Source organism: Dromiciops gliroides, chromosome 1 (assembly GCF_019393635.1).
Source record: "Dromiciops gliroides isolate mDroGli1 chromosome 1, mDroGli1.pri, whole genome shotgun sequence".
NCBI classification, from domain to species: domain Eukaryota; kingdom Metazoa; phylum Chordata; class Mammalia; order Microbiotheria; family Microbiotheriidae; genus Dromiciops; species Dromiciops gliroides.
The window spans coordinates 199,936,004-199,948,492 of NC_057861.1; the positions used below are offsets into that span (position 1 = coordinate 199,936,004).

At 39.4% G+C, this 12,489-nt stretch overlaps 1 protein-coding gene across 1 annotated transcript in view; it reads right to left on the reverse strand.

The window, feature by feature from the left end:
- Nucleotides 1–6,103: 6,103 nt before the first annotated feature.
- The window catches only part of CNDP1 (carnosine dipeptidase 1), a 74,600-nt gene continuing 68,214 nt past the window's right edge, over nucleotides 6,104–12,489 (reverse strand). Inside the window, exons 11-12 of the mRNA XM_043977945.1 lie at nucleotides 8,773–8,920; nucleotides 6,104–6,348 (exon numbers count right to left, since the gene is read on the reverse strand). Of these exons, the coding sequence (XP_043833880.1) occupies nucleotides 6,279–6,348; nucleotides 8,773–8,920 (218 nt within the window). The 3' untranslated portion in view covers nucleotides 6,104–6,278. The remainder of the gene's footprint in view (nucleotides 6,349–8,772; nucleotides 8,921–12,489) is intronic.

The window sequence follows — 12,489 nt, forward strand, 5'->3', positions numbered from 1 at the left end:
TTTAAAAAAACCTCTCAGGGCAGCTAGATGGTGCAGTGGATAGAGCACCAGCCCTGGATTCAGGAGTCCCTGAGTTCAAATCCGGCCTCAGACACTTAAAACACTTACTAGCTGTGTGACCCTGGTCAAGTCACTTAACCCCAATTGCCTCACTAAAAAAACAAAACAAAACAAAAAAAACCTCTCCCCTCATCTCACTCAAGGTGGAAGTGCAATGGCTTCTTAGGACCTAATCACTACTGATTGGCAACTTGATGTGTTCTGGTTTTGATAGGGGCCAGTGCCCTTATTTGCAAGCAATCTTGTTCCTTCTCCCCAAACCCCAGTAGATCACCATATTAAGGCCAATTGGTATAACCTGTTGCAGCTCAGAATTCTAGAACTTAAGATATGCTACACTTAGGTTCGCTGCTAGCTGGAATTACAGGTACCATACCTAGCTACTATTTAGACTTTTCAAATTGCATTTGACATAGCCATCTCAATCTCAACATGTCCAAAATAGAACTCATATTTTTCCCCCAAAACCAACCCCTCTTCCAGACTTTCTGTGACTGTATAGTCAATCACCAAATCTTATCATTTTTTATATGTCTACCACATTTCTCACATATGCCCCTTACTGAGATTCAGAAAGGTTAATGTCATGACTGTAGTCATACACAGCTATTAAACGTCAGAGGCTCTTGTGCCTGAGTCCAGCACTCTTTCCATTAAACAATTAGTAAATAAAAATTCTAGATGGCATTCCTTGTTAGATTATAATACTTTAGAATATTATAAAGGAAGCACTAAGTCATATTTGGTGACTAACCTACTTTAATAGTGTCACTTCAAGCTCTTATTTCCTTGAAGTTAACAATTTCTGTCATTACATTTAAATTCCTATCTACAATAACAGTAAGAATATGCTATGAACACTTATCCACCCACACTAGAATTTTAAAACTGAGCTCCTTTTGAGTCCTGTCTTGGAGAATTTCAATGTGGGAGGTGAGATGATTTAAAACTTCATATTTTCCATTATAATCAAAGGCACACTTTCTCTGACATCTTTTTTTTATTCTGAATAGGGAATTTCACTAGAAAACAAAAAAAAAATCAAATTTTCTCCACACAATGACAAATTTTTCTTCCTTAATTCTGCCCAAACTAAAATAGCTCAGAAGTGTATATTTACTGATCATAGCTGTTAAGAAATTATAGTGATTACACCTGCCATCCCCTCTCTCCCACATCATGCTACAAATAAGGAACTCTACATTTTGCCTTGGAAGTCCTCCCATCTTCCTGTCTTTGTATTCCCCTTCTTTAGGAGCCCTAACTGTGCTTCCCTGTGTATAGAACACACCCTGCACCATCTCTACCCTCCAAGAGTTTATTTCCTAAAAAGGAAAGAATCTTCAATTGCTTGTCTTATGGGGGAGGGTTGTCTTTCTTCTTTACAAAAAGAACCACCTTCTTGAGGAATCCAAAATGTGAAATTTCTACTCTGTAAATAAGCTCCATTCTCAGAGAGTAAGTGAATAGAGGAGGGGGAGAAAATTCTGTGATACAGATTTTGAGTGGATCTCACAGTGCCTGAAACTCACTGCTTCATGAGGCAGCCTATTCTACTTTTAGACAGCACTAATTGTTGGGGCTTTTTATTTCCTTTACTTCAATCTATTATTCTTCATTCTGCCCCTTAGGGCCAAACAAAATAAGGCTAATCTCCCTTCCAGAGGATAGCCCTTCACAAATGCTTGAAAATGGCTACCATTTGTTCCCTTAGTATTCTCTAGATTAAACATCTCCATTTCTTTCAACCAGTGATTTCCACTCTTCCTGCCATCCTAATTACTTTTCTCTAAACAGGCTCCTGGTGATGAATGTCCTTCCTAAAAATGTGGTGCCCAGAACTGAACGAGGTATTCTAGATGTAGTCTCATCAGGGTACATTATTTGCTCTTGGTTTACATCTCAACTGCCCACTGAATTCTGCAATCATGTACAAGAGAGTATAATGAAAGCCAGAGACAATAGAGACCAGAGTGAGATACAGAAGACAACTTTATATAATTTTATCTTGGCGTGTTAATCAAAGCTCCAGTTATGTTATTTAGCCTTTCTTATTGGAATTTATGGTTTTATGGTGTACAGACCACCTGGTGAAAAAACTGCCTCTTCTGGTACGTACATATCTGCAACTTGCTGAATTAGCCAGTTCTCTTAGGCACTAAAAAATGAAAAGAACTGCCTGTTCAGACTGCCAATATGTGTCAAATATAGGCCTTGAACCTGTCAGTATTTAACTTACTTCCTAGGAAATCTAATACTTAGATGGGCAAAGTTGGGAGTGGGGGAGGGTAGATAGGCCTGGGGCACAGTTACAATATATGATAGAAACTGAACATTTGGATAACATTAAATCGAAAACTAATGGGTACAATTTGAAAGTAATTTGGCCTTGTCACAGAGTAGATGAATCATACTCAGAGATTTTTTTTTTAAATGAGACAGCAGCTATTAATGGAAGGTAAATCTTAATGCTGTTTAGAAATAAAAGAGGCAGCTAGGTGGCGCAGTGGATAGAGCACCGGCCCTGGATTCAGGAGGACCTGCGTTCAAATCCGGTCTCAGACATTTGACACTTACTAGCTGTGTGACCTTGGGCAAGTCACTTAACCCCAATTGCCTCACCCCGAAAGAAAGAAAGAAAGAGCCTTTGAATTGGATAGAAGCAAGGTAAAACACAATTATAGGAGTTTATTGTTATTAAGAATTCTCTTTTCATTCCATTCTTTCCAAGTGATTGAAAACCATTAAGAAACACCCCTCACCATGTCTTAGTAGGAATCTTCCCTTCCACCTATGTTGAATCCATTTAGCAAGGTAGCCCCTACACAGTAGCCACTTATGTGGCTTTCCCATTTCTGTCCAGGGCACTACTGTCCTTTCAGACACTCAGGTTCACAAGCAGAGTCATCCCTGACTCTTTATTCTTTACTTTCTCACCCCTTGTCTCCATATCCAATCATTTGTGAAGTGTTGTCATTTCTACCTCTTCAGTATCTCATCTCATTCCTCTTCTCTCAGCTGACATGGTCCCTACCCTTCTTCAGGCCCTTATCAGCTCTGCCTTGAACTGTTACAATAACTAATAACCATCTAAATTGTCTCTCTACGTCTTGCCTCTCCAGTCCCTTTGCCCAAAGATGCCAAAATGATATTCCTACAGCACAAAACTGACATTCTTTTTTTACTCAAAGGACTCCAATAGCTCTGAATGGCTTCTAAGATCCAAACCCTTCTATTTTTGAATACCACTACTAGGTTGATATCCCAAAGAGATCAAAGGAAAAAGGAAAGGACCCACATGTACAAAAATACTTACAGTAGTTGTTTTTGTAGTGGCAAAGAATTGGAAACTGAGAGAATGCCTATCAGTTGGGGAATGACTAAACATTTTTGGTGTCATGCACATTTTTTAGTCCTTGGGAGCCCTAAATGCTAATTGGTTACATAAAAACAGTATTCAAATGCCACAAGTATATACGTGTATATATGTGTGTGTGTGTGTGTGTGTACACATACATATATACATACTTACATATCAATCAGTGAAAAGATATCGTGGTCCCTATAGCACAGAACACCATAAATATATGGATATTTTAAAAATGATCATTGATGGTATGTTGCCTGTTATAGATATTCTGGGACACTCTCAATTTGAACTCTAAATGTCTATTATATGACCCCGTGCCACTTCATGTATGGCATCAAGAAAAATGTAGTCTTCTGATCTCTCTTCCCTGGGAAGCAGGGATTAATTAGTGACACAATTAATCTACTAAAACAGCAGTATTTAGGTTAGCCCTTGCCCCCTCACACCCTTTGCATTGAGAGGAACAAGTTTTAGTTTGCCTTTTTAGAAATCTTGAGATAAAACAAAAGAAAACAACTTTGAGATCAAGCCAAGGGAGGAACAGTTAAAGGAACCAAGGATATGTAACCCAGAGAAGAACAGACCTAAGGGAAATATCACTTCTCAAATATTTGAAAGACTGGCATGAGTAAGAGACATTAGAGTTACTCATCTTGGTGTTGGAGGGCAGAGCAAGAAGCAATTGAAAAGAAGTGACAAGGAACCAGATTTAGATTCTAATGGCAAAGAACAGATCCTAATGTTAAGAAACATAAATTTGGGGCAGCTAGGTGGCACAGTGGATAAAGCACCGATCCTGGATTTAGAAGGACCTGAGTTCAAATATGACCTCAGATACTTGACACTTACTAGCTGTGTGACCCTGGGCAAGTCACTTAACCCTCATTGCCCCACCAAAAACAAACAAATAAATTTTAAAAAAGAAACAGAAACTTAATCAGAACAGCTCAAAAGCAAATCTGTCTAATGAGGAATAAGGTTCTCCCTCACAGAAGGTATTTAAGCAAAGCCTGACTGACCACTCATTGGATATACAGTAAAGGAGAGTCTCGTTCAGGCATGGATTGGACTAGATATTCTCTGGGGTCCTTTCCAACTCTGAGATTTTATGATTTTATAAACCTTGTAGGGAGGCCAGTGAAAACTGAAGCTTAAGAATGAAATCCTCTTTCTTAAGGGATAACTTATAAAACCTACATGCTCCATCAAGTGATATTTGTGAAGCATTTACTGTATGTCAGGCACTGTACTAAACTCTGGGGATACAGAGAAAGCCAAAATAGGCCTTCCCTTTAAGGAACTCCCATACTAATGGGGGATGAGCCCATACAAACAATTATGTACATATAAGATAGATATATAGATATATATATATATATATATGGTATCCTTAAGATATTAAGAGTACTTGAAGAAGGCACTATACATGTTAGGTGGACTTCTTGCAAACTAATGGGAAGGCACGAACAAAACTTCCTATATATGATAGGCAGGGACAGATGGATTGCAATATGCATTTTTGGAGGAAAGTCCAACATCAGTGAGATCATAAATCCTTTTGAGCATTTGGGTGAACCTTTAGAGCAGGTAAAATGTGTGTGTGTGTATGCGTGTAAGTCACTATTACAGAAACCAAATCATAAGGAATTGGGGGAGGGGGACAAATCTAAATTCCTCTCCATTAGCATGATTTCAATAACTTAACTTTAAAGGTTGAATTGATTTCTGTTTACATAAACTCAACTGTGAAAATAATTGCATTCTTTCTGTTTACACCATCAAATCCAATCAAGCCAAACTAGATGGTTGGCCAGAATGATTAATGAATGCAGCACTAGCTGAAAGCTCTAATTTTAAAATGTGTTACTATTGTCAGGGTTGATTAGTTCTCAATCTAAAACTGATGCTGTTGAAAGCCTTTAGCAATCTAGATGTGGGTACTTAAGAAACAAAATTTCCAATGGGGCAAAAAGGTTTCCAGGGAGATGCCTCTGCTTCCCAGTAAACTTAAAATGTAACCACTAAATGGTACCACTAAAATGTAACATCAGTAATGCAACTTTTCACAAATGCTCAGTATGAGTCTGCCTTCTAGATAGACTCAGTGGAAGAGACTGAAGCTTGAAGTTATATAGCAGGGGTGGGGGTGGAAGAAAGCATTCAACTAGAAACTCAGACTTTGCAGTAGGAATTCTCAAGTGGAAGGGGTATTAATATTGATCATTTCGCATTCAGAACTTTTCACGTAGCAGAAATAAATGAAATGGAGGTAAGAGGTTAATACTCTGCCATGCCATAGTAACTTTTCTGAAAATGAATCAATAGGGAAATCAGTGTAGTCAGTGGTGGAGACCAGCACTTTTATTAATAATATAAAAGGAAATCTTGGTGATAGTCCTAAGTAAGGCCTGACTACAGAGCGATAGGATTGTTAGGCAGTATTGTTAGACTTCATAGGCAGTTCAGGGCTAAGAAAGCCAGGCTAATTCTGTACTGATCAGATTTCAAGCTGAGAAACTAATTAAAGTAATTACCCTGTTCTCAACCTATTCAAAAGGTTAAAATGGACCTAACTGGCATTGTTTTTGTAGCAGCAAGATAGAGGGAAGAATTAGATTGTTGAAGGTGGTTTTGACTTTAGGACCACATAAGTATCATTACACATTTTCAACGTCTTTGCTTTCAAAATGTTTTATTATTTGTCAAAATTTCCCAAGACATTTTAAATGAAGCAATTTAAATAAGCTCTTGGCTGGCTGGAGAAGAAAGCTTTCCTGAATTTGGATGACATCCTTGTCCAGTAGGGTCTGGCAGTTTTAGTAGTCTTGGGATTGGAAGCTTGAGTAAGTTATGAATGCATCTTAGCTACCTCCAGGAAAAAGGCTGCAAACAATTTGGATCCCTCTATATAGTTGTACCTAATGCAAGAAAAAAAAATGAAGAAAAATTCATTTCAGCTCATGTTAAAACAAAAAGTTAGGTATTTGTACAGGAAGATTACAGTTTTAAAATCAAGCTAATGTCTGCAACTTAGTATTCTGAGAAAACGGGGCAAAGTAATTTTGTGTATTCAAGATGGTAATATTATTATGAAGAGGACAGGGTCAATAAATCAGTACTTATATACCCTGCCTTGTCACATGACCAAGGAGGTTATGGGTCTTACTGAGAAAAATGATCTATTTTAGTTTCTAACTACTAACATGTCAAGGCTTCTAAATTTGAGCACTTTTGTCCAGCCCAGTGTGGGAAGTTAGGCTAGTTAATCTGGCAACTTGCCATGAGGAGTCCTTTTAAAAGTGTGTTTGACCTACATAAGAGCAAGAGCCATTTCACAATGGTTAAATGGCCTAAGGATATAAACAAACATTTCTCAAAAGAAGCATTGTAGACTATTAATAAACATACAAGATTCTTTCAAATCACTAGTACCAAGAAATGCTGACTAAAACAATTCTTAAAGTTTCAGCCAGTCAACAAGAATTTTTAAATTCCCTACTGTGTGCCCAGTACTGTTCCAAGCAATGGGGATAAGAAGAAAGGAAACTTAGTCCCTGGCCTCAAGTAACTTCCATTCTAATGAGCAGAGATGACAAAAGATGGAAAGAGTCAATTTTGGAGGGATTTCTGGAAGATAAGCACACCAATATGCAATGGGTTTGCCATTTCCTTCTCCAGCTCATTTTACAGATGAGGAAACTAAGGCTAATGGTATTTAGTGAAGTTCACACAGCTAGTAAGTGTCTGAGGTCAGATATGAGTTCAGGTCTTCCTGACTGCAGGCCTGGCACTTTATCTACTGTGCTACCTACTGTTCAACAACAACACATAGTTGGTGGAACTGTGAACTAGAAAGCAACTTGGAATGAGGATTTTTTTTTAAGTTATTAAAATGTCCATACTTTGCCTCAGAGATCCCACTGCTAGGCATATACTTCAAAGAGATTGAGGACAGAAAGAAAGATTGCATATGTGTCAAAATATTCATTAAAGCACTTCTTTTTATGGCAGCAAAGAATTGAAAACAGTGAGCTGAACAAATTGTGGAATATCAATGTAATGGGACATTACTGCATCATAAGAAACAGTGAATATGAAAGATCTAGAAAACATGGAAAGACTTATAAAAACTGAAGCAGAATGAAGTAAGCTTAGCCAGGAAAATAATGATACACAACTACTAAATAGCAACACTACTACCAACAAACTGAACACTGTAATTATAGTGACCAAGCTTGGCAATGAAGAGGTGAAAAAATGTACCTCTTCCTTCTTTGACTAAGAGTATAAAAGATTATGTACACTATTACACATAGCTTATGTGTTGCTTATTTTTGCTGAAATGCCTTCTTTTCTTTTTTAATCTTCGTTACAAGTGATGGCTCACTAGGAAGGAGAATAGTAAGGGTTATATTCAAAAATTAAGATGATATGAAAACAAGATATAAATTTAAAAAGTTCTCATTTTAATTATTTGGTTTCTTAATTAGTGTGAAAAAATAATTATTAATAATGGATTTCTTGGGGGACCCAAAGGACTTCCTCAGTCTTTTTGTCCCCGCCCCCAACTCCAGAAAGTCTAGTTGTCACTGGATTGAATCTCATTTGATTTCAAGAGAACAAAAGGAATTGGGATTCTTTTGTCTAAATCAGAGAAGGATTGAGGGGATTAAACCACACCTAGATAATAGACTTTGCCTTGAGCAATTTCAGTGAGAGTTTTTTGCATTCTCTTCCCTGAGATTTTAATCTACATGACTAAATGGAATTGAATGATACTAACGAATTAGCTTCGATCAATGTTTTGTTTTGTTTTGTTTTGGTAAGGCAATTGGGGTTAAGTGACTTGCCCAAGGTCACACAGCTAGTAAATGTTAAGTGTCTGAGGCCAGGTACTCCTGAATCCAGGGCTGGTGCTTTATCCACTGCGCCACCTAGCTGCCCCTGATCAATGTTATAAAGACCTGCCTTTATCAAAAGAGGATTAAAAAAGCCCTTGGAAGATGGGACTTCTGGGGCATCCTCTGAGCTTCTCTTGCCTCTCTGGGACCACATGGTCTCTGTTTCCTTTGGTCTCCTTTTGAGATCACATGCTCTCTACACAGCATGGGTCTTTTGGTGCTTTTCTCCTGCTCATGCCAACTGGCATGCTGAAGCTCTCTCCCTACTTTCTCTACCACTTGGCCTGAAAGCAGGAGAAGTTAGGGAGACACATGGTCAATCCTTTACTGCCTATAATATTGATAAATTTCCCCCAAACTGGTGTCAATAGGAATTAATTTTTTAAAACACATTAATAAACTGAATCTGAAAGTTTTACCCCAACAAGTATTCCCACTAACCTGTTTATTTTCTCGTTCTGAGAATGTTCTCCATCATCAACAGCTCCTAGTGGTAGCATCATCACACTCTTTTGTATAATATCCTGGAATGTTTTAGCAATTGGAATAGTTGATCCATCTCGTATCATATCAGGATCTACTCCAAACACTGAAACACAGAAAAAAGAAAAAGTGCTTCAAATCAAATGACCACCAGAATACATTCAATTCAACAATCAACATTTCTTAGGCCCTGCCTATGTGTTAGGCTTCATGAGGATACACACACAAAAGCATTCCCTGCACTTCAGAGTTAGTTCTCTCTCTCTCTGTCTCTCTCCGTCTCCCCTCTCTCTTCCCTCCCTCTCCCTCTCCCTCTCCCTTTTTCTGTCTCTCTCCTCTCTTTCTACACCTCTGCATATATACACAGGCAGACAATATATATCAGTAGTCTTTAAGACACTATCAACATTTCAGCATTTCTGAGCTAGGGAAATCGTTTGTAATCAACCCACACACTGTTACCTAAATTACATTACTGCTTCTTGAACTAAATGCGAGTATTTTTTCTCATAAACAGGATACACTGTTAACATTGTTCAAAGCAAGGAACTAGCTGTAGATAACATGTTCAATGATTTAAAGAGAAAGGATTTGGAAACCTGCTTTGTGCAAAGAACTGAAAAACGGCTGCTCTATGGACCAAGCTTTAAGTCAGAATTTTTGCACCTGTGGCAAGTATCAAAGGGTTAAGTGGCAAGAAATTCCAGGTGTGGGGTTAGATAGCCATCACCCTGTGCAAGGAGACAGAAGCCTAAGGGCACCACAATAGCAATCCTAGGCAGCAGGACACCTGGTAGCTGCCCATTTTAATTAATTATTCTTGATTACTGGCATAGTTGTTATTTGTCTTTTGTTCTAGAAGAGGACCATGACATCAGGAGGTGATGTCATGACTTGCAGTGTATTGGATTTAAGTGAGAGAGGAATGTGCAATCAGGAGCCTCACTCTCCTCCAGGAGGACTGAAGGTGTCCAAGATGCAGTGTGAAACTTTGGCCTTTTTAAGCTAAGGTCTTTCCCAGGTCTCAGTTTGGCTAAGGTAATATCCATTCACTCATTAAGGCTAGATAAGAAGTGAGGCAAAGAATGGCCTCCTTTAAAAGTCAAAACAAATAAATAGATGAATGAATGGAAGGAGGGGGAGGGAGAGAGAGAGAGAGAGAGAGAGAGAGAGAGAGAGAGAGAGAGAGAGAGAGAGAGAGAGAGAGAGAGGAAGCCGACTGGAAGGCAAAGGCCTTCGGGGTTTCTGGTGGATACAGAAGCAATTGGTAGACTTCTAGAGTGAGGAAGCCCAAGATTCAAGTCTTGCCTCTAACACTTACTTCTAGCTACCTACGTGACCCAAGTAATGACTTAATCTCTCAGTACCACCAGTGACTCACTAGGACTTCTGGGTCAAAAATGGCCTACACTGGTTGCTGCTCTGTCCTGTGAAATGGATAAGAGAATTCTCACTAGCTAATGAAATAAAGATCTTCTCATTTTTGTTAACTGTGTGCTAAGATAATTTGTTTCTCCTTATTTGGCATCCAAGGAGTTGGTATAGTGGTTAAAGCTGGAGGTGCCCTTAGAGATCATTGTTTCTTTTTTTTTCTTTCTGTTTTTTAAAATTAAAAAAAAAATTTCTTCTTTTTTTTTGCGGGGCAATGGGGGTTAAGTGACTTGCCCAGGGTCACACAGCTAGTAAATATCAAGTGTCTGAGGCCAGATTTGAACTCAGGTCCTCCTGAATCCAGGGCCGGTGCTTTATCCACTGCACCACCTAGCTACCCTGAGATCATTGTTTCTAACCCTCTTATTTTACTTAGGAGGAAACCAAGGCCCAGAGCCGACTCTTCTAACTCTAGTCTGGTGCCCTTTCAGTCACGTTGCTGAAATTTAGACTCCTTCAAGAGCCCTTCCAGGCTAGTTCATCTTGGTGTCATGACTCAACATAAGCAGCTGAGTATGAAAGGAGGATCCTCAGTCCTTCTATGTGTATTCTGACCCCAGGGTCACCCACCACCACCACTCTGGGATCCCACTTGTAAAGAGAGAGAGGGAAAAAAAAGTAGAGAGAGAAAGAGAGAGAGAGAGAGAGAATTTTGAGACCAGGAAGAGGAAGGAAAGCAGGTCTTAGAAGGAAGGAAAAGGCCCCCGGGGGGTTGGAAGGCAGGGGTAGCTACAGATAGGCAGGGCCCTCCAGCAAGGCTTCTGGGACTGTATCTTTCCCCTGCCTTGTCCTCCCTAAAGTGGCCCTCACCTCTATCCCTCAGTGGGGGGATTATGCTGAGAGCAAGTCCCTGAAGAGGCCTGTGCCTTCAAGAACTCTTAGGCTTGGGGGGCAGCTAGATGGCGCAGTGGATAGAGCACCAGCCCTGGAGTCAGGAGTACCTGAGTTCAAATCCAACCTCAGACACTTAACACTCACTAGCTGTGTGACCCTGGGCAAGTCACTTAACCCCCAATTGCCTCACTAAAAAACAAAAAACAAACAACAAAAAAAGAACTCTTAGGCTTTGGGGGGCATTTCTCCTTTACTGTTGAAGCCTGTCTCCTGATGATCCCCATCTCTATTCAAAGGGTTCTCTTCACTTTGAACCTAGCTCTCCTTTCTACTTCCATTCCCCAAGATTCCCTCTGAAGAAAAGGTTGAGAAGTCAAGAAGGGTAAAACATCAAGGAAAGGAGAAAGTCCCTGAGATAGAGGAGGCAGAGGTGATCCCAGGAAGGCCTAGCCCTCTAACAGAAGCCAAGGGGCTGGCTTCATTCCTCCATTTAATCCATCAGAAGGATTTACTTTCTTTTCTCTGAGCACATGATGCTGAAAACCAGCCCCTGAATGACTCCCTCATCAAGGCCTGATTTGGAGTAAGGTACTATTCATCACCACTCTGATGATCCTCCAGTCCCTCTTGATTGCCAGGGCAGCCCATTGTACTTTTCAGACATAAAACAATTAAAGATTACTTTTCTTCCTTAAACCAGTTCTAAATCCACCAAATATTTTGTTGTCATGTCTCCTTTATGTCCATAATATTGACATGAAAGGCTGCTAAGGGGCAGTTAGGTGGCACAGTGGATAAAGCACCGGCCCTGAATTCAGCAGGACCTGAGTTCAAATCTGGCCTCAGACACTTGACACTTACTAGCTGTGTGACCCTGAGCAAGTCACTTAACCCCCATTGCTCCGCAAAAAAACCCACCAAACTAGGAGAGCTATATCTACAGTACTCCTGTAGTCTACCAATGTAATAAACCTGTCAAACAGTTAATGACATGAACCTGGCAAGAGTTATTTTTGATGAAGCCATCCTGGTTCTTAGCAATCATCTAACCATCCCTTTGACAGTACCTTCTATAATCTTGGCAGAAATAGGAATCAATGACATTGGTCTATAGTTTGCATATACAATTCTCTTCCTCTTTTGAAAACCGGGAGATTTATTCTTCTCTTCTTGTAACATTCCAATTCTCCATTATCTTTGGATAATTATCACTGAATCACTGATACTGAAAGCAGCCTAACCACCTCCCTAAACTTGGGACAACATCATAGTTATTCTAAATAACACCATTGTCTGTCTTTCTTTCTTTCTTTCTTTCTTTCTTTCTTTCTTTCTTTCTTTCTTTCTTTGTCTTTCTTTCTTTCTTTCTTTCTTTCTTTCTTTCTTTCTTTCTTTCTTTCTTTCTTTCTT